General features: G+C 42.4%; 1 protein-coding gene across 4 annotated transcripts in view; it reads left to right on the top strand.

The window, feature by feature from the left end:
• MAP3K5 (mitogen-activated protein kinase kinase kinase 5) overlaps positions 1-25,355 on the top strand; it is a 200,675-nt gene that overhangs the window by 58,296 nt on the left and 117,024 nt on the right. For 3 of the 4 annotated variants that reach the window (XM_061623946.1, XM_061623944.1, XM_061623945.1), the window contains 2 exons: positions 10,518-10,657; positions 19,707-19,730. In XM_061623946.1, coding sequence (XP_061479930.1) covers positions 10,535-10,657; positions 19,707-19,730 — 147 coding nt within the window. In that variant the 5' untranslated portion in view covers positions 10,518-10,534. The remainder of the gene's footprint in view (positions 1-10,517; positions 10,658-19,706; positions 19,731-25,355) is intronic. The other variant, XM_061623947.1, reaches the window with a different exon arrangement.

Below are 25,355 nucleotides of genomic sequence, written 5' to 3'. Positions count from 1 at the left end.
GACCACAGAGTCAACCACGTTCTCCTGTATCTCCATTAGGAGTACAGGAGGGAAAGAAGTTTCGTTTCTTCTTCAGGAGAGGGAAGAGCAGCAGCTACCTTCTCTTTCTAATCCCGCCTATCAGTGATTAGGCAGTAAGACGGGGGAGGAGAAGAGGGTCTTTTCTGCCTTAGTGCCTGGAGGTGCTTCAGTGGGTTGGTAGCAGGGAATTGTCCCAGACCCCTCCCTCCCTCTTCTGTACTCCATTTTCCCACCACACAGGAGAGTGCAGGAGGGGAAGAAATCCAGTGGTTTAAGGCATGGTATGCCAGTGCCTAGAGGCGCTTTTTAGCAGGAGGTAGCTGGGAATCATCCCACGTCCCTCCCTTGCTGCATTGCAGCCACCTTACCAGCAGACAGTGGGGAAGCATCGCTGGGTGCGATCAGAGCAGTGCTGCCATCAGGTATTCTGGTGGGGGGAAGCCCCTGCCTCATCACACCACAGTTCTTCTGGTGCTCCTGATCAGCTGAGGCGCCGGCCAGAGGGACGCTTCCAGCATTGAGGGCCTGATAAGGAGGTAGCCAGGAGCTGTCCTAGGCCCCTCCTGAGTTTTGCTGCCATTGCCAGATCTCCTCAGCGGTGGGAAGGGAATGTGGTGTTTTGGTGGGAAGAGAGGTGCACGACAAAACAGTGGCAGTTGGCAGCTCTTACCTGATCCCTTGGAGAACTGGGCGGCAGCGGGCTTTTCCCTGAGGAGCCCCTGCTGTGACACCCACCGCAGCCCCCCTCCCAAATAAATAAATTAATCATGGCTTGCAGGGGAGAGCATGGCCATCCATCCTCAGTGGAGGAAGAGGTCAGGTCCTTCAGTGGTGGAAACACTGCCAAGGGGATAACCCTCTCAGCAAACTAGCGCATCATGTTGCCTTTTATGCCCGAGGGGATGCCTCCCCCTCTGGTTCCCTCCAAACAGATGGGAGGGGGTGTGAACAGGAGTACGGTGTGGCCACAGCCCCAAGATCCTCTAAAAAAATTAGACAATATTTCCATCATTCAGGAGACACAATGTCTTCATCTATGATGACATGGCCCAGTAAGGCAAAGATGAGGGAGGCAGGGTCTTTCTTAGCCAAATGTTTAGCCCACTCCCACAAGAAGAAGCAAACCAAACATGGCAGGGCTCACTCACTTTCATTTTTCTCCAGTTTGGTCTCCTGCTGCTGCTTCATCATAATCTAATCCAGTTAGAGAGAGGGGGAAGAATAAATGCAAAGGTTCTTGCAAGTCCAACATTGAGGGGGAAAGATGCACTTCCAGCACCAGGAACCTGAATCCCTCAGCACCCTTTCCCTTGGTCCTGGGGCAGACAAGCTATATTCCTCAGGAGTACAGGATTCTGACAGGGAAGAATGGGAGCTGTCAGGGGATTATACCACACTTCCTCCCTCCACCCACAAGAGGCTGTATTCACCTGACACCTACCCTGTCCTGATCACCAAGGCCATGGTTTGCCTTCAACTAGAGCTTCCCAAGGAGGCCTCTAACCAAACAGAGGTGGTCAAGGAGGGGCAACAAGAGTCCTCAGATGTCTTCCCTAGGTCAGGGAAAAAATCTCACCAATATTCCCTTCCCTAAATTCTTCAAGGACACAGTCAAAAAGGAATGGAAATAACCGGCCAAACCCAAGAAACCTCATGTTTTATCTAGGAAGCTATATAGCTTTCCTACTTCAGTGATGGACAACCTGAAGGTTCCAGCCATAGACAAGCCACTATCAGCTTTAGGGGCCAAAATGGCAATCCCTAAGGAAGGAGACACTTCATCTGACCTGAGCGACAGGCGCAGCGATTCTGCACTCCAGCACATACACAAGGCTTTGGTCTTATCCATGAGGGCCTTGGCAGCTAATTCCTTCTTAGCCTAGGCTGTGGTGAAGTGGGCCAGGGCACTCATGAAGTTCCTCCAGATTCCAGGCATGCTAGAGAAGGCCTTGCCAAACTAGCCAAGACTGCGGAATTCCTGGCTAATTCATCTCTGAATAGCCTACAATATTCAGTATTGGCCTTGGGGTACTCCGTGGTTGTGAGGTGGAACATCTGGCTTAAGCAGTGGGAGGTAGATCACCACTCCAAGGCCAGCCTAGCCATTCTTCCTTCCATGGGGGACTAGCTTTTTGGCAAGTCACTGGATCGTCACCTTGTGGAGACAAAGGATAAAAAGAAGGTCTTGCCTACTGCACGGAAGAGGGAAGAGAGCAAGTCCCCAAAGAAACCTGCTCAGTCCTTTTGTCGAAAAGGATACCACTCCACTTATAGGCACTCCAGACAGTTTTGGGGCTCTTGGAATTCATCATGGAATGCTTCATGTCAGCAGTATTGTACCAGCACAACAAGCAGCAACTTCAGCAGACAGCACCAGGCTAAGCCCAACACCAAGCAGTCCCAGCTGTGACTCCATGGGGCCACAAGTGGGGGGCAGGCTGCAGCTTTTTACCAATGCCTGGGCAACCTCCACATCTGACAGATGGGTACTAGAAACTGTCCTGAATGAAGCTCATGGACAGGGCCGGCAGTAGGCATGAATGGGCCCTTGGGCACCAGCCTACCCCGAACCCATGGCACCATAGCCCAACACCCCCCCATACAGCACAGGGCTCACCTATCTCTCATGTTAAGTTAATGACATGTGTGCATAGCACACATACCTGCCATCAACCTAGATGGCAGTGGTGGCATCAGCCCCTTAGGGAAGCCCCTGCCACCATCTTGGGTGATGGCAAGCATGCACTCACAGCATTCACACTGATGGGAGAGATAAGTGGGGCATGTAGGTGGGCTTATTGAAGCCCACGCTGTCTGTATTGGAGGGGTGCCTGGGAGCTCCATCTCCGCAATCTGTGGCAGGGTTGGGTTGCAGGACCTGGTGCTGCTGTGGATCATGGAATGGGAACTAGGAACATCACCCTCCCATCCTAAGGAGGGATCTTTCATGGGCCCTTCTGGGCCACAGGGGCCCTCAGTCAGGGCCCAACCTGGCTGCCCTCTAGTGCCGGCCCTGCTCACGGACCACAGTTTGGGAACCCCTGGACTTGAGGAGCAGTGACTAAAAAGTCAGGCTGAGGCAGATCTTAGTATTCAGGTCAAATGCAGGATAAAGAATAGTAATGTATAAGCTACATGACGACTCTGGCTGCCTTTTTTCATTTTGCACTACAGCTGGACAATGTCCCACCAACACAATTGGCTCCAGTAAGCAGGCAGTTGTCTCCCAATGAGTCTGTTTCGCTCAGCCCTGCAAAACAGCTATTGTGTTTGCTTTTCTAGGAGGGAAGGAGAAGTAACAGGTAGCCAATACGTAATGAGGGTTCTGGATGCAAAACTTGGGCTGGGAGAAAACAGACCCACTATCTAGTTGGGATTTGTCTGGCTACATTCCAAAGAGAGAGGTGATTCATGAGATGATACTCTCTACTACCTCCTTTGCCTTGTTACCTGGCTACTTAAATTTGAATTGTAGATTTGTTTTGAGAACCAGTCAAATAAACTAGGTTATGCAGTCATCTTTAATTATATTTCTCTTTCCCTCACATTTCAGCACATAAGCTCATATTGGTATAACTGCTCCCTCGTTTTTGATCAGTTTATTATTGCTTTTCTCCTCCTGACGAATATTTTACTTACATGCTTTGTTTGCATAGAACTATGGCAGTTTCCAAGCTAGTAGTTGGTACTTGTAATTATCATACGAATACATGTTTGAATCTAGTTGCAATTTTAATAAATATAATCTGAGAATTCTTATAACCTATAGCTAGCAATGATCAAAGAGAGCAAAGGCACCTACTGAAAGATTTCTTACCAGCATGCTTAGCTCTGGATCTCACCAGGCGTTAAACAAAAATAGAACTCATTGATACAGGCAATTACCTAAGCAAAACATGTGTAGCATCCTCTGTGGGTTCCCCCTTTCTAAATTTCTTTTTATGGATGTATTTCACTGGCTTTCTTATTTTTATTGTCGAGCTGAGTTTTCTCAGAACAAACTTTTATCTGTTATTTAAAAAGAAAGACTATATAGTCTGGTTGGACAGTTATGATGATGCTGTGTACCAGCCTTATAGTTTTCGCTTTTCTTTCTTTTCTTCATCTGTATGTAAATGTTTTTTTAAAATGTTTTTTTAAAATCCAAGCACTTTTTGTAGATAAACTTCCAGGAATAGGATTTATACACCCGCTCCGGGGAAGTGCCCTTTTGCCTAGCCAGAATAGCTGGTTGGCCATGTGAAGGTCTAGTATGTAGGTTTGTTAATAATTGCTCACATTGTTCACATTTGACCTTGTGAAGTACAGAGAGCCAGCAGGCAGTGTATGGGGCATGCTGTTTAATATCTCATTTATTTCTGTTTGAGGTGTGGTTGCTTAAACTTTTGACATTACTGTGATTGATAAAACTGCAGCCTGTTTTTTTTAATAATGGGAAAAGAAATGGAACTGAAACTTAATAGACATACAGCTGTTACTTTTGTGTTTCTATCTCAGTCTATTCTGCTCTATAATCACACTGTTTGATGTGCTTACTACATCACAAATGGGTAATTGATTTATGTGTTTGCTAAAGAACTACAGTGAAAAGAAATGCATCAAACATTTTTGTCTCAAGAGGTAAATGTTTATCACCTTTCTGCTCATCACCTTCCACTGCAGAGCCCGGATAGAGGGAAAGGAGGGAAATATTTGATTGTATTAGCATGAGGAGCTATCTTATTGATACAACCAGAAAATGTATGGTACAGCTCAAGTAAAAACAAATCATTTGTAGGTCTAGTTAATTTGTCCTCTATTAAATTAAATAAAATATCCTAAGGATGCAAACAGGTGTGTGTAGTTAAATAGCAGGTAATTGTGTGGTTCTTGGGCTACTTACATTGTAAAGAACAATGAGAGCACTTGAACTTTGATCACTCAGCATCTTAATGATTAGGAACATTGATTTTGCTAGGTGCAAAGGCTTTTCATTCTAGCGGATGTTCATATTATATAGAGTGATACAGTAGATACTTGAAAACAATGGACATAGATATCCCCTTCTGCATAGAACTGGGCTGTATTACTCAGTTTTTGAAATCAGTTCAAGCCAGATTTAAGAATTTAAGACCAGACCAAACATCTACCTAGTCCAGCATTCTCTACTCCAGACTGAATGCTGAATCATGCCAAAGGCCCATCTAGTCCAGCATTCTGTTCCCAGAATGTCAATCCAGATGCCTATGGGAAGTCTTCACACAAAACCTGAGCTCAGCAGTGCCCACATTGCTTTAAATAAAGTGGTTTAAACATAGCAGGCTGAAAACATGCATCTTCTTTTTTCCAACAGCTAGAGTCATTGCTGAAGTAGCAACATATTGTAATCAGTCTGATTTTACATCAAACTGCAGTTTCAGATTCAACTGTTAATGCACCCAAAATAGAAATAGAATATAACCTCCAATGTGAAACATAAAAGGCTGTCTTTACCATCATATGACATTGAGCAATAAAAAGACTTTGAAATTAATGAAAATAAATTTGACACAGATTTCTAGGATGAATAATGAGGAAAATAAAATTTCCTGGTTTAGATTCTCTGTAGAAACATTAGTAACACAGGAAAGAAGCAAAGAAGAACACCAACAAACATACAAAAATATAATTCTCCATCTTTGGAGATGGCAGGTGTTGCCACCACTCACCATATGCTCAGAGGCACACGTTACCAAATTCTTCCAAGCTACACAGCAAGTGGATTGGACTGTGAAAGACCAACCCAAATGGTGTTTGCATTTTGACAACTTTGTAGTGCAGTCCAATATCTCAGAGAGGAGTTCAGGTCTCCTGCTCCCCTGGTGCATTCACTATAGCTGCCCAATTTCCCTGCTTTTTAAAGTTTGATGGAACTATCTATTGGCTATAGCTACGTTCTTAAACTGCACGGTTTTTTGCCTATTAGTGAATTCTTCATGAATTTGTCTGATCATCTTTTAAAACCATTCAAGTTGGTGGTCATTACTACATTTTGTGGAAGCAAATTCTGTAGTTTAACGATTAACTTTGTAAAGAATTATTTTGTTTTGTCTGCCCTGAATCTTCCAACATTCGGCTTCATTGGATGGCCCCAGGTTTTAGCTGGTGCCTGAATTTTATTTATGTCAACAGTTTTTATACAGTTTAAGACTTTAGTCTCTGGTGGATACGAGCTGTGCATACGAATGAACATAGAGTTTTGGTTATGTGAGTTTTGTTTGATTAATCTGTCAATTAAATTTGCATATGGGTAAAAACAATATTTCTGAAGCAAATGGCATACTTTTAAATAATGCATATATGTGTCATAGCAGATCCATCCTATTTGGGAGGATAGGGGGAATGGCTATTAAGCAGTGATGGCTGGTGGCTCTATGTCAGTGGGGCAGTGGAATCCACTCTGGGTTTTTTTTATATATGTGTGTGTGTTTGTAAATAATGAGGACACTTTTTGTTCAATTAAATGTTTTCGGGGTTTTTTTTGCAGTTGCTCAAATCTTACCACTCTTACTAACTACAGTATTCTTTATACTAATGAATTGTCAGTGGAAGGCTCTGCAAATGTATAGATACTGCTGAAGAAAACAATTACTCTACTTTCTTAACTACAATTTTTAAAAACAATCTGCCTGCTTATTAGATCTTGATAAAGATGGTTCTTTTCAACACTATGTAGCTGGTTGACTCTTCCTTCTTTTTTTTCCTTTGCAAAATCAGCACAGTTTACTGAATGAGTAGGGGAAGGAAGTGCTGTGGGTGAGAGAGACAGATGGCATGTTCATGAGAAAAGACACATCTTCTGTTTTGCCTTTTCTAATTATAATTCAGGAGCAACGTAGAAGCAGAAGGTTGATTGCTTTAATAACACAGGGCTATGTTGTGAAGGAGAACTTTGATACTGAGGTTTATGCAGTAGATGTTAAGAAGTAGTATCACTTTGTGGTAGGTGCCCTGTCCAGAGAAAACACTTTTCACTATAAAAAAGATAATGTGGGTGCAGGTACACTTAAGAACCCAGGATGGCTTGGATGCTATTCTCTGTGGATTCACTTCTACAAAGCTGGTAGACCCATAAGAGTACAGCTAGGGAGGCCACTTATGACTTGCCCAAAAGGAGAAAGGGTATTGCCAAAAAAAATATACAGAAGTGGACATACATTTGCATATGCAGATTTAGAAAGAATTGCTATAATTTAAATAGAAATAAAATACATCGCACCACATTTGGTAAGACAATGACCAGGTGATCTATGTGTGTTTTCTTAGTTTGCTGCCCAGGTGATACTAACTGCTTATAGGCAACTCTAAGGCCCCTCTTCCTTTTCTTAGGGTTCTCTGTCTTTAAACCAGACTTGGACTGGACAGCCCTTCAAGTAGAGGACTGTCCTCTGTTAAGCAGAACACACGGCTGCCCTAAATACAGCATGACTACTTTTCCTGGATATTTACACGGCTGGTAATTGGGGTTGCCCTCTCAGATATTTAATACTAGCACTTAGAAATTTGAAATTTGTCCTCCCAAGATTGATGACTAGAAGTCTGGTTATTTCAGATATTTTTCTAACCCTGTTTATGTGTAGTCAGATGGGTGTACTTAGGTTTTCTAAGCAAGTGGAACCTATAGCCAAATGTTGCAGTGTGAAGTAGTTCTGTTCACTGGGCCAGCTATTCACCTATGCCCTCTTACTCCATTCCCCTCCCACCCATTTTCCATATCCACCCTAACAGTTAATCAGCATTCCATTGCCAATGGACATATTCAGTCTGCATTATATTGTTTTGGGGGTTCCTAAAACCTCCAAAACGCGACTTTATAACCATATTTAAAATCTGACTACAGTTCCTTTCCACACATTCATTCAGCACTGTTGTTCCTCAATTTGTTGTTTCGGGGAGGGGGTGCCCTTTCATGATTAATACTAATGAAGATCCAGAAATAAAATAATATGCAAAAATCTAAGAAGATAATGTGGATGTTATCACATAATTAGTCTAGGCAGGTGTATAGACAGCCAGTGTGGTGTAGTGGTTAGAGTGCTGTGCTAGGACCTGGAAGACCAGGTTTGAATCCCTGCTTTTCCATGTAGCCCACTGGGGGCCCTTGGGCCAGTCACTGCCTCTCAGCCTAACCTACTTCACAAGGTTGTTGTGGGGATTAAATGAGGAGGGGGAGAATCATGTATGCCACCTTGAGCTCCTTGGAAAAAAGGTGGATATAAATGCAATAAATAAACAAATAAAATGTTTAAGAGGAGAAAAATACAATGAGAACCTATTTTTTTAAAATACCACATAAAAAGTTGGGATTCTGTAAAGGGACTCCATTTTTGTCATGTCATACCTTGTTGAAACTTGTCTTTTGTTGAATATTGCTGCTGGATTGAAGTACATAGCAGTTTTATAATGAACAGTGTTTATCCCACTACCACCTTTAAAAACAATTCCACATATACACTGTTGCAGTGATACAGAGATAGGCACCATTTCTCATCACAGATCTCACTCTTACATTCTGCCACAAGACAGACTGAGTGTGGCTACTATTGTTTTCATGGCATCTGATTCCCTTCTCAGTTATTGCCAGCTTCTGGGCTGTGAAGAGCTTTGAAGTAAAGAAGACAAGAACATGTCCATCTCATATAATTACACTACAATTGAACATCCACTTTGGTTGGGCTTATATACATAGCATCATGGCTTGTCTATTACAGTCTAGAATTTCAGGAGGTTAGGTAATTGTTACGGGAGGGAAGGAGATTGGATGTGTATTTATCTCCTTGTCTAAACAGATATAAACTGTTGATGGTCTGTTTCCCTTAATCAGGTATTGTCATAATTGATGGCAGAACTATGTGGACAAGCATCTGTAGTTACTTGAGCTGCTAGAGACTTCTCTGGATTAGTTTATTGGAGGGGTGGGGAACCTTTTTTGGCTGGAGGGCCAGATCTTCATTTCCCCCACCCCTGGCAGACCAAAGTTGACAGGTGGGTGGGGCACCCTCCCTGTCAATCACCTGACATCATAGTGACAGCAGGTGATGCTTCCCTTTGAAGCTCTGATTTTCGGGACCTCATAGCAAACCATGGGACTTTCAAATGCAGAGGATGTTGAAGGCATGCTCTGATCTGCTCATCAGCTGAAGGGCGAATGGGAGCACTCCTTCAAATGCTCTTCCTCAATAGTGACATCAGCTGGCGGGAATGGTTTGAGGGGAAATGGCCTCATGGGCTAAATTAGGGGGCTATGATTGCCTCAGAGGTTCTGTACCCCTGATTTATTGTTTCCTGATCTGATTTTTGTTGAGATGCAGAATCTTCCATTTAATTTATCTTTCTGAAATTCTTACAATTATTTATAAGTATATTGTAAACATTAAGTCAAGGATATAAATTGTAGCTCTAAAGTGATAGATATGTGTCCATATAGATGGTGTAAGTTACCAGATCACCAGGAGTTCCGCTAAAGGGTTCCACAAGACAGGTTTTGAGTGATCCAGATTTCTAGGATGTTTTATCTATAAATATCTAATCTAAGAAACATTTCAGATCTCCATGATGAGAACTTGCATGAAACTTTCACAAAATCTTTCAGGAAAGGAGCAACGTTATATTGGTGGATATCAAACTCTGTTCTAGTAGACTCCTTGAAAGTTGTTCAGAGGCAGTCAAGTTTCTCTGAAAGACATCTTGCCCCTAGCACTGATCTTTCTGTACAGTGTGAAACTGCACAGTGTTCTGAGGTTCACTTTGGTTACATGCAAGGGAAGGATGAAGCCCATGAAACCAGGCAAGCACAGTAAGTGAACTCTCTTGTGCACCTTAGAGCATGTCCCAGAATCTTCTTTAATGCACGGTGTTCTTTGGTAGATGAGTTGATGTGGAAAGGCTTTTTTAAAATGGCTTGAATTTATATCATGTAGAAGCGTTGTAGATTCAGTTTAACTATAGAGTGAAATACTGTGAACATCTGGGAATCTTATGGATCAGTTAACAGAAAGTTGTAAAAGTCATATATTTATTTCCCTGTTGTGTGAGACCACTTCAAAGATGGAACCCACAAGTGCAACAAAATATTAGATTACTGTTGTCCTTAGCTCACAGATATGCTGCAATGAGGAACCACTACCAGAAGAGTATTCAAGTCTCAGTTATTTATTTATTTTAAAGAGGAAATTCCTCCTCTTCTGCAGTTTCCCCTTAAAGTACAGTCTTGTTGCAAGAAAAGCAGACGTAAAGAAGCAAATTAGATGCTATCACTCCATAGCAGAAACAGTGGATGATTTTTTTAAAATGTCATCACTGGACTTCTTTACTAGTTAGTGGTTTTGCAACCAGCTTTTAGAACAAGTTTTGTTCTCCAAGGTAACAGCCTTTTTAATGGTTGCTGAGAGAAGCTGACAGGTTAATTGAAAATAGCTTTTGAGTGCCAAAGTTTTAACACCAGCACTGACTAGCTTATATTCTGCTCTTCCTTGCAGATATTGCAGTGGTGGAGATGAGTGATGCTTTTCGTCAGCCCTCCCTCTTCTATCATTTGGGAGTCCGTGAGAGCTTCAGCATGGCCAACAACATTATCCTCTACTGTGATACCAATGCAGACTCTTTACAGTCACTGAAAGTAAGTGATGCCCTTGTAGAATGAAAGAACTGAAGGGTTTGGAGTGGGAGGGGGAGCCACAGAATTTCAAAGAAATGGCATTGAAGTAACATTCTCCATGCCTACACAGTTCTTAGTATCATTTGTCATCATGATTTCTTAGTATCTGGTAGAGGGCCTAAGATGCATCCTGACAGAGGTGAGGAATAGTAAAGCATAATTAGATATTGAGACGAAGCTAGAAAAACACACTTAGATGTTGTAGCAGGAAAACTACGCTATGAGGAAGGGGCACCCCCACCACCTACAAAACATGCAGCATCCTCTTTGAACCTGAAGGGGGGAAAAAACGTTCAGTCTTAGACTCTGACCAAGAAAGCATTTTCGCAACTAAAGTGTAGCTCTGTGATGGCAGGAAGTCTTTTACAAGTAAACCTGCTATTTATTTATTTATTTATTTAGTATACCACCCTTCTTCCCAAAGGAGTCTAGGGTGGTAAACATCAAAATGTTAAAATTATGCAATTTAAACGTTTAAAAACATTTAAAAGTCCAAAGAAGTTTTGAACATCTAAAAACATTTAAAAGTGATCGAATAGCCTTACTAATTTTATTAGTAAATTAGTTACTGAAATTGTTAAGTTACCAAAATCATTACTGATTTAAAGATTGCTATGGCCAATACCTATCAGCCATCAAATGCCTGGGTAAACAGGAATGTATTTAAATTTCTGCTGAAATCAATAATGAGGGAGACAAACACACCTCAGCGGGGAGGGGATTCCACAAACTGGGAATCACCACTGAGAAGACCCTATTATGCTATGGAAACCATGACAAAACCTGTCTGTGGGAGAAAGCTAGAATTTTTGAAGTTACAATCAACATCCAGGAAGAGATTCCATTTCTGCTTCACTCCACTGTGCTGATTTTTCTACAGTTTTCCATGCAGTGTCTGAAATGCCCCATTTAAGTGTGCTGCTTGGAAGTAGCAAACTGATGTGCTTATCACCAAGTAATTTTTTTGAAATTCTTGTTCCTCTCCTCTTTTTGCCCTCATTGATTCCCTGTTGCTCTTTGAGCCTTAAACGTCCAAAGAGCAGTTTAGCAAGACTTGAGGGATGGGGCACATTGAAGAACAAATCAAAACAAAAGAAATTAACTTCCTGCAGAGGCTCTTGTTTAGGCATGCCCACAGAGTTGGAAGGAACCCATGCCTGTGATAGAATATCCTACACCTAAAACATTCAAGACCGATGCCCATCCAGTGTATGCTGGGAAATTCAAGGAAGGAAATAGCACTTCCCTAGGCAGAGCAGTTCATTGTTATTTTTTCCAGGTATTAACCTCATCGTATCATACTAGGGAATTAAAGCTATAGAACCATGTTAGAATTATATAGCCACAAGAGTGACTGTATACTATAGCCAGCATGGATTTTTCACATTCTACCTTGTTAAATGAAAATATGCCCCCCCACCTCCGTCATCATTCTGGTGCTTTGTATAGCCCCAATTCAAAACAACAACTTACAAACTTTATATTGTTGGACTCAGAATTGCTTGCTCTACAACCCTAAAAGTTTTCATGGCAATACACAACCCCCCCCCCCAGAGAACCCACAAGTTAAAGGGAAAAATGGAAGAAAAAAAATCAAGAAGTCTCTTGGACTTTTTTCTGGAGAAGGTCTCATAATCTGTTGAATTAAAAATCTGATTAAAAATCAGAGATGATAGAATATGGCTAATCAAATCCCTGAGGTTGCCCCAACCTCAGAGCTTAATTTTCAGGAGTTTTAAAGTAAAACAACTGCATGGTTGATTTTTAATTAAGATATCAAAAATAACATGAGTGTAAATTATAACGCCCCACAAGCGCAGTTGAAACCAGGAGTTTTCTCTCTTCTCCCTTCCCACTCTTCCCTCCTTCTGCGTTCTAAAAGTCATGGAGCCATGGAGGGGGGGAAAGAGGAATAAGACTAAAATGGAGGTAAGGGCAAGAAAGAGCAGCCTTGAAGCTGAGCTTCTGTGTGCTGGCAATGAGTGAGTTTGAGAGGAGGAAAAAATGGGGGAGAGGAGAGAGCTGTGGAGGATTCACGCTTGAATTTTAAAAATGTCTACTCAGAGGTAAATCCCACTTTCAGTGGGGCTTACTCTCAGGTAAGTGGAGTGCCTAAAACTGTGAGAGAGACTTGTCAGGAAGCTAGAGCTAGGAATGGACTGTCTACATTTTTAATTTTAAAAAATTTAAGTTTGTTTTATAAATCTAAATGGAGTTCTCTTGTGGGCTCAAACCAAGTCGAAATTGCTATCTTGAGAGAAGGCAGAAGGAGGTAGTAACCAGAAAGCTAGTGAAGGGGGGGGGAGAGCTTCTGAGGACTCGGACTGTAATTCTAAAAATATCTAAGAAGTAAGTCTCAGTTCAGTGGGGCTTCCTCACAGGTAAATGGAGTTAGGATTGCCTAAAAAAAAGCAAGAGTTCTGTCAGAGAAGCTAGAGCTAGGCAAGGACTGTCTAAATTGTTAATTTTAAGAAAATTAAGTTTGATTACATTCATAGTACAATCCTAATTAGGGTTGCCAGGTTCATGGCTTGAGACTGATCCTGTATCTTTAGGAGAAGACAAAGTTGTCCAACTCCATTATAAAAAGGTGTTCTTGCAACCCTGTAATGGGAAAAACCACAAGATGGAATTCTCCCTTCCCCCTGCACAACTTTTAAAGATACAGAAGACCTCTTGGAGGCCGGACCTGGCAACCAAGAAGTCTTCTGTATCTTTAAAAGTTGTGCAGGGGGAAGGGAGAATTCCATCTTGTGGTTTTTCCCATTACAGGGTTACAAGAACACCTGCACTTGGCTGACTTTGTCTTCCCCTAAAGATACTAAAGATACAGAATCAGTCTCAGGCCCTGAATCTGGCAATCCTAATCCCATGTCTACTCTAAAGTAAATCCCATTTAATTCAATGGGACTTACTCCCAGGTGAGAAGGATTAGGATTCCATCCCCATAGAAGAAACAATTGGGCATTGGGTTGCCAGGTTCAGTCCCTGAGACTGATCCTGTATCTTTAGGAGAAGAGAAAGTCAGCCAAGTGCAGCTGTTCTTGCAACACTGTAATGGGAAAAACCACAAGGTGGAAATTTCCTTCCCCCTGCACAACTTTTAAAGATACAGAAGACCTCTTGGTTGCCAGGCTCGGCCTCCAAGATGTCTTCTGTATTTTTAAAAGTTGTGTAGGGGGAAGGGAAAATTCCACCTTGTGGTTTTTCCAAGCTCTGGATCACACACACCATTCACAGAAAACTTGCAAAGGAATCCCAACTTCATTATAAAAAGGAAATTCACTAATAGCTAAAAAACTTTGCAGTTTAAGAATGTAGCTATAGCCACAGATAGCCAAAAAGTAGGAAAATTGGGTGGCTATAGTGAATGCACCAGGGGTGCAGGAGACCTGATATCCTCTCTGAGATATTGTACTGTCCTACAGATTTGTAAAAATGCAAGCACAATTTGGATTGGTCCAATCCACTTCCTGTGTAACTTGGAAGAATTTGGTAGCATGTGCCTCTGAGCATATGGTGCATTGTGGCAACACCTGCAATCAGCCCAATAACAGAAACAAGACCTGTGCTGTGTTGTGTTGGTCTTGTTTTAGAGGCAAGGAGGCAACAATGTAAAGATAGGTGATGTAGTTCAGATATTCACTTTAAATATATCTAATTTTGAGAATTGTTATTTAATTTTGAGAATTGTATTATTTTATTGAAGTATTATGTTCTATTGATGTATTGTTATGTTCATTTTCTTTTGTAAGCCGCCTTGAGGGCCTTTTGGCCATAAGGCGGGGTATAAATTTAATAAATAAATAAATAAATACTTTGCAATTTTAGTGAAATTCCCTAGGGTAAATTCTTTTCTTTTGCTTTTGTTTCTGCGAATATTTGAAGTACAGCAACACTTTGTATAATTTACATTAAAAACCTCCAAAAACAATGTATGGCTATAGCTACGTTCTTAAACTGCAAGGATTTTTTAGCTATTACTGAATATTGTATTAAGTTCCACCTCTGTGTGTGATGTGCTTATACAACTTGAGCCTAGGCAGGTCCAGTGCCACAAAAGGCATTCCACATTAAGTTTACTACAGATATTTGATTTTACTAGACAGCATATGGCATTCAGTTGTTATAACATTCTGTTGTTACAAGTGTAAAATTATGCATATTGGAGCAAAAAATCTTAATTTCACATATACGCTCATGGGGTCTGAACTGGTGGTGACGAACCAGGAGAGAGACCTCGGGGTTGTAGTGGACAGCACAATGAAAATGTCGACCCAGTGTGCGGCAGCTGTGAAAAAGGCAAATTCCATGCTAGGGATAATTAGGAAAGGTATTGAAAATAAAACAGCCGATATAATGCTGTTGTATAAATCTATGGTGTGGCCGCATTTGGAATACTGTGTATAGTTCTGGTTGCCTCATCTCAAAAAAGATATTATAGAGTTGGAAAAGGTTCAGAAGAGGGCATCCACAATGATCAAGGGGATGGAGCGACTCCCTTACGAGGAAAGGTTGCAGCATTTGGGGCTTTTTAGTTTAGAGAAAAGGCGGGTCAGAGGAGACATGATCGAAGTGTATAAAATTATGCATGGCATTGAGAAAGTGGATAGAGAAAAGTTTTTCTCCCTCGTAATACTAGAACTCATGGACATTCAAAGAAGCTGAATGTTGGAAAATTCAGGACAGACAAAAGGAAGTACTTCTTTACTCAGCGCATAGTTAAACTATGGAATTTGCTCCCTCAAGATGCAGTAATGGCCACCAGCTTGGATGGCTTTAAAAGAAGATTAGACAGATTCATGGAGGACAGGGCTATCAATGGCTACTAGCCATGATGGCTGTGCTCTGCCACCCTAGTCAGAGGCAGCATGCTTCTGAAAACCAGTTGCCGGAAGCCTCAGGAGGGGAGAGTGTTCTTGCACTCAGGTCCTGCTTGCGGGCTTCCCCCAGGCACCTGGTTGGCCACTGTGAGAACAGGATGCTGGACTAGATGGGCCACTGGCCTGATCCAGCAGGCTGTTCTTATGTTCTTAACCCTAGGTGACTAAAGGTACTGTGTTTACTACTTTGAAACTGGTTCTTCCCTGCCGGTCTTACTTCCTGTTTCAGAGACTTGTGGGCAAAAAACAGAACAGCAGCCGATACAAATAGATGGAAATCTGTGTACACTTTGTGATATGTATTATTTATCATTCTTATTAGTTGCTTGCTACCTAAAAGGTCTTCAAGTGACTTACATTTAAAAACAAATACATGTTAATGCATTTTATATTTATGCATAGGTAGGAGCCTCAAATGCAGGATTGCATGTAGGACTGAGTCCATAATGGATTGTGAAGTGCATCAGGCTCCTGGTAAATACTTGGCTATCTTAAAAGGTGTTGGCTGATTTTTGTCTCTGGTGCTTGGTTGTATTGGAATTATTACTGTGTGGTTCCAACAGGTTTGAGGCTTTAAACTTAGTTGATAGAGAACCAGAAGAACTATGGAATGAAGTCAGAGATGTTATCAGGGAAGAATGCAAAAAGACAATACCTCTAGTTAAAAAGAGAGAAAGACCTCAATGGATGACTGAAGAAACTCTTCAAATGGTTAAAGAGAGAAGGAAAGCAAAAGCAAAAGGAGATAGAAACACAGTCAGAACCCTAAATGCAACAATACAGCGACTAGTACGTAGGGACAAAGAGAACTATTACAATAGTTACTGTATAGAAATAGAAGAGGACAACAAAAAGGGTAGAACAAGAGCCCTGTTCCAAAAGATTAGAGAAATGAAGGGAAATTTAAACGAAGAGTAGGGATGTTGAATAGCATTAGCATTGGCAATCACTCGTGGCTGAGTAAGATTGTCTTCCAAGATAAGGTCTTTAACGGTGGGTCCATAAGTGACTGTGGAGGCCAATTCTGGATCCACACAGCCTCCCACAGTGAGGACATAGGTTTCCAGATGGAAGATGGTCACGATGAGGATTTGCTTGACGTACCTTCCACTTAGCTCATTTGTCCCTTTCGCCCTGTACTCGTGCTTCTTCAAAGTCCATAGCACCTTTGATAATGGCCGACCTCCAATTGGGACACTCATGGGCCAAGGCTTCCCAGTTCTCGATACTTATGTTACATTTTTTTAGATTAGCTTTGAGAACATCTTTAAACCTCTTTTGCTATCCACCGATATTCCTTTTTCCATCCTTAAGTTGGGAGTAAAGTAGCTGCTTTGGAAGACGGTGATCAGGCATTCGAACAACATGACCGGTCCAGCAAAGTTGATGTTGGAGGATCATTGTTTCAACACTGGTGGTCTTTGCTTCTTCCAATACGCTAACATTAGTCCGCCTATCTTCCCAAGCAATTTGCAGAATTTTCCAGTGGCAGCTTTGGTGGAATATTTGAAGAAGCTGGGAGTGACGTTTATAGATGGTCCATGTTTCACAGGCGTACAGTAAGGTCGGTAGTACAATGGCTTTGTAAATAAGCATTTTGGTCTCCCTGCGAATATCCTGATGCTCGAACACTCTACGCTTCATTCGGGAGAATGCGGCACTCACAGAGCTCAGACGATGCTGAATTTCAGCGTTGATGTCAGCTTTTACAGAGAGATGGCTGCCAAGATAAGAAAAGTGATTCACATTCTCCAACATCGCACCATTAAGCTGGATTGATGGTGCTACAGAGGGATTGGTTTGCACTTGCTGATGAACCACTTTGGTTTTTTGGATGTTAAGCGAGAGGCCAAACTTTTCATATGCTTCTGCAAAGACATTTAGAATCGTTTGAAGATCTTCCTGTGAATGTGTGGAGACTACATTATCATCTGCATATTGAAGTTCTATGACAGAGGTTGTAATTACCTTACTTTTTGCTTTCAGCCTACTGAGATTAAAAAGCTTTCCGTCTGTTCGATGTGTGATTTCCATACCAGTGGGAAGTTTCCCCTCAACAAGGTGTAGAATCATGGCAATGAAAATAGCAAATAAGGTCGGAGCAATGACACATCCCTGTTTGATGCCTGATCCCACTTTGAATGGATCACTTTTAGAGCCATTGTTATCCAGAATTGTTGCCGTCATGTTGTCATGGAGGAGTCACAAAACATTCACAAATTTATCAGGGCATCCAATTTTCAGAAGGATGGTCCAGAGAGCAGTTCGATTTACAGTATCAAAGGCCTTAGTCAGATCAATAAACGCCATATACAGAGGTCGGCTTTGCTCCCTGCATTTTTCTTGAAGCTGTCATGCAGTGAAGATCATGTGCACTGTCCCCCTGGAAGGGAGGAAACCATTTTGGGATTCAGGAAGGATGTCTTCTGAGATAGGTAGGAGGCGATTTGCGAGGATCCTTGCAAGGATTGTACTTGTGGTAGCTAGAATAGAGATGCCTTGGTAGTTCCCACAATCTGTTCTATCACCCTTCTTGAAAAGAGTGATAATTATGGCATCCCTAAAGTCTTCCGGGATCTCCTCCCTCATCCAGATTTTTTCAGTGAGCTTATGAAGTTGTTGTGTATGTTCAGGCCCACCTTCTTTATGTTCAGGCCCACCATCAGGTCCACTAGCTTTGTTATTCTTCATTTGATTAATGGCTTTACTGACTTCATCCAAATTAGGGGATACTGCAAGATCATCTCTAATTTGTTGTTGCAGGATTTGCGAGAAGACCTTATCAGCCACAATAGAGTTACGATTAAGGAGGTCGTGGTAATGCTCTTTCCAATGCAGTGCAATAGACTCTTTGTCCTTTAGAAGTTTGGTACCATCTATTGAACGTAAGGGATTTGTACCATAATTTGTTGGTCCGTAGATGGCCTTTGTGGCATTAAAAAAGCCCCGTGCATCATGAGCATCTGCAAAATGCTGGATTTGCCTGATGTCATGCCAGTTCATAAATACATGAAATGGGATGAAGAAGCAATGCTGGATCAATGACGTTGGTAGACCAACACTGGCATAATAATATTTTAGATCTGCAAGTAACCGTATCAGCACAAATATTCAGGATGGACATTAAAATTGATTTATTAACAAATAACCTTGCTTTGCACATAGTTGTGGTTACACTGCTCTCTTGCTAACGGCAATGGGTAACATTTCCCCAGTTTTATATCTGAGGTTGCCACTCTTTTCTGGCCTGATTCCTGCACCTTTAACAACAGCCTGACATGTAGTTATTATTTAATTGATTATATCAGGGCAGCTTGGCACCGAAGACGTATCTTTATTCCTAGGCATTTGATAGATTGATTAGTATGATGCCAAAGTTTCCTGTGGCTACATGGGGATGTTTTTTGTTGTTTGTGGTTTTGTTTTTATAGTATGATGTATTTGTTTTTATTTTAACATTGCTGTAAGTCGCTTGGAGACCTTCAGGTATCAAGAGACTAATAAATCTAAATTATTATAATAATACTTAATGCCAAAATAGGCTTCTGAGCAGTTTGCAAAATGTAAAAACCAATTACACGTATGGTTAAAATGCACAATGATTAAAAATGCATCATGATTAAACTACATAAGAAAACAGTCCCATTAAAATAGCACAGTGATTAAAACAGGAGACTCGGGTCAAGAGATCAAGGGATGCCTGTGTAAACAGGTGCATCTTTAAAAACCAATGGAATGTCAATGCAGATGGGACATCTTGTATTTCCATAGGGAGTGCATTCAGCAGTGCTACCATTAAAACAACCCACTTCTGCACCACTAGACTGGTGAAGCTTGTCCCCTCACTTTAGTTGCATGCCAGAAAAAGCTTCATCTCTTAACTTCTCTGATCCAGGCTGCCATTAAAGCTACAAGAGATGGTTCAGTAACTCTCTTTGAATCAGGATCAACATCTCACTAGCTTCGTTTTTCTCCCTAGGCAACGGGCTTCCATAAAAAGAAATATAAATTTCCAACAGCAAAAATAACATTCAGATCCAAAGTTCTTTATTAGTTTTCATCTGAAATGTTTACATAAATTGTTTATGGTTGATTCTTACTCTCATATCTATTCTTTTTCTTTATAGGAAATCATTTGCCAGAAGAATAATGTGAGTATGTTTTTAAACAACAAAATAAATAGAATAACTCTTGTTGCATGGATTGCCCTGTTGTGCCTTATCTAAATATTTTAAAAGTATTGTATGATACAGCTCTTCCACACATCTCCGTTGTTCACGTCAAAATGTCTGTCTGAATTCCCAGCAGAAAATCTTTGACATCCCGTTAATAAACTTGTTGCTAACCGCCATATTTAACCATTCACATTGTCTTTACCAGGTTTTCTACTATTTGTTTCTTTGCTGTTTCCTTCACACAAGCAAACTTCCTTGATTCTCACCCTGCACATCCCCCTCTCCCATTGTTACCTTTATAATTTCCCCTTTGTGTTCATTTTAAGCTGATTTTGCTTTCCTCTTTCTGCATTTGCAAGCTATGTGCAGACAGATATGCTTCCTGCATTTACAAATGCCCATGTCTGATAGACTGCATATAGCCCACAGCTCCCATACAACATGCTCTTGTTCATAACAACATAAAAAAAGCTTTCATGATGAGATCAGAGATCCATCTAGTCTTTCTTATGATGGTCATCCAAATACCAGATACTTCTAGGAAACCACAAGCAGGATATTGTTGTTTGTCCCTCAACATCTAGGATTCAAAGGTGGACCTCTTACTACACAGATTTTGCTTTCTGGTCCAGTCGAAGGCTTTTCTTGGGTCTCTTTAGGATTATTATTATTATTATTTATACATTTATACCTCGCCTTTTTGCAAAAGTACCCAAGGCAGCTTACACAAAATTGACAACTGTACAAAATAAAATAGAAGTAGAACCTAAAACAAGACAAAATACAACCTAAACAAAACAAACTAGCAAGCAAACTCAACAGCAGTTGAAAACAAATGAGCAGCAGTTTTAAAGGATTGCCCAAGATTAATTAAGACAGGCAGGCATTGAAGTCCTGACGTATTCACTGTTGTGCTGTCAAAATAAGTCAGGATTCAGGAATATGATTTTGGAGAAGAATGGGGAAAGGACAGGTTAATTTGGGGCATGGCAGAAGAATTGCTTGCAGGCTGGCTTAAACTAGTATGCAAAACTGCACATGATTTTGGTGCTGGTTGCAAGGAGAGGAGTGGCGAAAGGGGGCATAGATTTTTGTTATGTGCCTTCAAGTCAATCCCGACTTATGGTGACCCTATGAATCAGTGACCTCCAAGTTCATCTGTCATGGACCACCCTGTTCAGATCTTGTAAGTTCAGGTCTGTGGCTTCCTTGATGGAATCAATCCATCTCTTGTTTGGCCTTCCTCTTTTTCTACTCCTTTCTGTTTTTCCCAGCATTACTGTCTTTTCTAGTGAATCATGTCTTCTCATGATCTGTCCAAAGTATGATAACCTCAGTTTCATCATTTCTAGTGATGGTTCTGGTTTAATTTGTTCTAACACCCGATTGTTTGTTTTTTTCGCAGTCCATGGTATGCGCAAAGCTCTCCTCTAACACCACATTTCAAATGAGTTGATTTTTCTCTTACCCACTTTTTTCAGTGTCCAACTTTCACATCCATACATAGAGATTGGGAATACAATGGTCTGAATGATCCTTACTTTAGTGTGGGGGCAAATTACTTGCTCATCAGCTTGTCAGAATAACTATTTGCTGGCTGAGTGGTTTTCTTTCATACTGGCCTGAAACTGTTTGGATGCTGGAAGGATGCTTTGTCTTGTGGGCTCTCTCCTTTCATTGGCATCATAGTTATCTAAATGTTACATTCCCTTATGTACTTCACTGACAGTTGTAATCATGCAGAAGAGGAAGTTCAGTTGGGGAGTAGGGCAGGATAGTTTTGTTTCTCTCCTGTTTATTTGGTGGCTACATCAGAACATGATCAGCAACAGGAAATGTGTTAGAAAGCGATTATATTTTAGAAACAAGACAAAGGAGGCATTAGGATGTTTCCATTGTACAGACATCTCTCAACTTATTGATACAAACTTGTCTTGTGGTATGGAAGTGTTTCTGTGCTGTTTAAATCAGTGAAATCCTTAATTTGCTCTACCTTGCATGAAAAAGAAGCGGAGTCAGTTAAATTGATATTTTCTGGATGCCATTCACAAAATCTGTATAATGCAGGGTGGAGAAACCTGTCACCCTCCAGATGTTGCTGAACTCCCAACTCCCATCTTTCCCAGCCAGCATGTGCAATGGTCAAGGATGATGAGAGATGGAGTCCAGCAACATCTGGAAGGTTACAGTTTCTCCATCCCTGATATAATGAGCCTTTTCTGGTGTTGCTTCTAAAATCATCCTGTCTCGAACTGCTCAAGGTTTAGGAAAGTAGCCAACTTTCCTAAAGTTGCGTTTTAAATAATGCCTAAAAACTGTTTGTTTCATACAGCTCTGAAACGTGCATTTATTTAATTTATTCATTATGTCATGTGAAGTGTGGTGGGCACTTCATACTGGGAACCTGTGTCCAGTCAGGACTCCCTACTGCATGTGTCCCAAATGTTGAGGAACATTTGCCTGCCCCATTAATATTACTTGCTGCAGAAACATGACAATGTAGCTCTTCATTTGTAGCAGCAAAAACAGGACTGGAGCAACTTAAGAGATAGCCAGGACCGGGATAGCCAGACCACTGTTGTCCATGCACTGGTAACCTCCAGGCTGGATTACTGTAATGTACTCTATGTGGGGCTGCCCTTGAAGTTGGGCTGGAAGCTGCAGTTGGTGCAAGATGTGGCGAAGAGACTGTTCACTGGGGCAGGGTATTGTCAACATGTCACCCCGCTGCTGAAAGAATTGCGCTGGCTGCCCATTTGGTACCGGGCCAAGTTCAAGGTTTTAGTTTTGGTGTACAAAGCCCTATACAGCTTGGGACCAGGATACCAGAAAGACTGTCTTATTTTATTTATTTATTTATTTATTAAATTTTTATACCGCCCCACTAGCATAGCTCTCTGGGCAGTGTACAACAGAAAGTATATACAATAAAATCACATAAATCGGTACAAAAACAGATATATAAAAATCCACAAATCTAAAACCAATTTGAACATATTAAACTAAAATGCCTGAGCAAAGAGAAAGGTTTTAACTTGGCGCCGAAAAGATAGCAATGTCGGCGCCAAGCGCACCTCAACGGGAAGACTATTCCACAATTCGGGGGCCACCACTGAGAAGGCCCTGGTTCTTGTAACCATCCTCCGAGCCTCTCTATGAGTCAGAACTCGGAGGAGGGCCTTCGATGTTGAACGTAGTGTACGGGCAGGTTCATATCGGGAGAGGCGTTCCAGGAGGTATTGTGGTCCCGCGCCGTATAAGGCTTTATAGGTTAAAACCAACACTTTGAATCTGGCCCGGAAGCATATAGGTAGCCACTGCAAGCGGGCCAGAACAGGTGTTATATGTTCGGACCGCCTGGTCCTCGTTATCAGCCTGGCCGCCACGTTTTGCACAAGCTGTAGTTTCCGAACCGTCTTCAAAGGCAGCCCTACGTAGAGCGCATTGCAGTAATCCAATCAAGAGGTTACCAGAGCATGGACAACTGAGGTGAGATCTTCTCTGTCCAGATAGGGACGTAGCTGGGCCACCAACCGAAGTTGGTAGAACGCATTCCGTGCCACCGAGGCTACTTGAGCCTCGAGTGACAGGGAAGGATCTAAGAGTACTCCCAGACTACGAACCCGCTCCTTCAGGGGGAGTGTAACCCCGTCCAGAACAGGGTGCATATCCACCATTTGATCAGAGAAATCACCCACCATCAGCATCTCAGTCTTGTCTGGATTTAGCCTCAGTTTATTAGCTCTCATCCAGTCCATTATCGCAGCCAGGCAACGGTTCAGCACATTGACAGCCTCACCTGAGGAAGATGAAAAGGAGAAATAGAGCTGCGTGTCACCAGTGTACTGGTGGCAGCGCACTCCAAAACTCCTGATGACCGCACTCAGCGGCTTCATGTAGATGTTAAAAAGCATGGGGGACAGAACTGACCCCTGCGGGACTCCACATTGGAGAGCCCATGGTGTCAAGCAATGTTCCCCAAGCACTACCTTCTGGAGACGACCCGCCAGGTTGGAGCGGAACCACTGCCAAGCAGTGCCCCCAACTCCCAACTCCACGAGCCTTTCCAGAAGGATACCATGGTTGATGGTATCAAAAGCCGCTGAGAGATCAAGGAGCATCAACAGAGTTACACTCCCCCTGTCCCTCTCCCGACATAAGTCATCGTACAGGGAGACCAAGGCTGTCTCGGTGCCAAAACCGGGCCTAAAACCCGATTGAAATGGATCTAGATAATCGGTTTCATTCAATAGCGCCTGGAGCTGGGCAGCAACCATTCGTTCCAAGATCTTGCCCAGGAATGGAACATTCGCTACTGGTCTGTAGCTATTAAGGTCTTCTGGGTCCAAGGAAGGTTTTTTCAGAAGTGGTCTCACTACTGCCTCTTTCAGACAGCTAGGGACCACTCCCTCTCGTAAAGAGGCGTTTATCACTTCCCTGGCCCAGCCAGCTGTTCCATCCCTGCTAGTTTTTATTAGCCAGGAGGGGCAAGGATCTAGTGTAGAAGTGGTTGCATGCACCTGTCCAAGTACCTTGTCCACGTCCTTGAGCTGAGCCAACTGAAACTCATCCAATAAAACATGACAAGACTGTGCTCTGGACACCTCCTTAGGATCAACTGCTGTAAACTGGGAGTCCAAGTCCCGGCGGATGCATAAGATCTTATTCTGGAAGTGCCCAGCAAATTCATTACAGCGGGCTACCGATTGCACTATCATGTCCTCAGGGCCAGAATGAAGTAGCCCTTGGAGAACTCTAAAAAGCTCCGCTGGGCGGCAAAGAGATGACTTAATAGTGGCAGCAAAGTATTGTTTTTTCGCCACCCTCACCGCTCCTAAATACAGGTTAGTAGAGGCACTCACCAGTGCATAATTACATCCGTTAGGAGTTCGCCTCCACCTCCTCTCAAGCCGCCTCCTATCCTGTTTCATCGCTCTCAGCTCCAGAGTGTACCATGGAGCTGTATGAGCTCTACACAGGAGAGGGCGCGCAGGAGCAATCGTGTCAACAGCCCGGGTCATCTCCGTATTCCACAGTTCAACCAGGGCTTCGACAGCAGCGCCAGTCTTATCAGCCGGAAACTCCCACAGAGCCCTTTGAAAATCTTCAGGATTCATTAGTCTCCGGGGGCGGACCAATTTAATAGGTCCCCCACCCTTGCGGAGGGGAAAAGCCGCTGTGAGTCTAAACTTCAACAAGCGGTGATCTGTCCATGACAAAGGGAGAGATGTAAAACTCCCCACATCCAGATCACCATCCCCATGTCCAGTAGCAAAAATAAGATCTAGAGTATGTCCCGACACATGTGTTGGGCCACTAACATATTGGGACAGCCCCACGGTTGTCATGGAGGCCATGAAGTCCTGAGCCGCCCCAGATAAAGTAGCCTCGGCATGGATGTTGACATCCCCCAGTACCAATAGTCTGGGGGATCTCAGCAATACCTCCGAGACCACTTCCGTCAGCTCAGTTAGGGAAGTCATTGGGCAGCAAGGTGGGCGGTACACCAACAATATTCCCAGTCTGTCTCTTTGACCCATCACAAGGTACAGACACTCCAGACCAGTTGCTACATGGACATGGTGCTTGATGAGAGAGATG

Source organism: Rhineura floridana, chromosome 4 (assembly GCF_030035675.1).
Source record: "Rhineura floridana isolate rRhiFlo1 chromosome 4, rRhiFlo1.hap2, whole genome shotgun sequence".
Lineage (NCBI taxonomy): Eukaryota > Metazoa > Chordata > Lepidosauria > Squamata > Rhineuridae > Rhineura > Rhineura floridana.
This window is presented reverse-complemented; position numbering and strand designations above follow the sequence as displayed.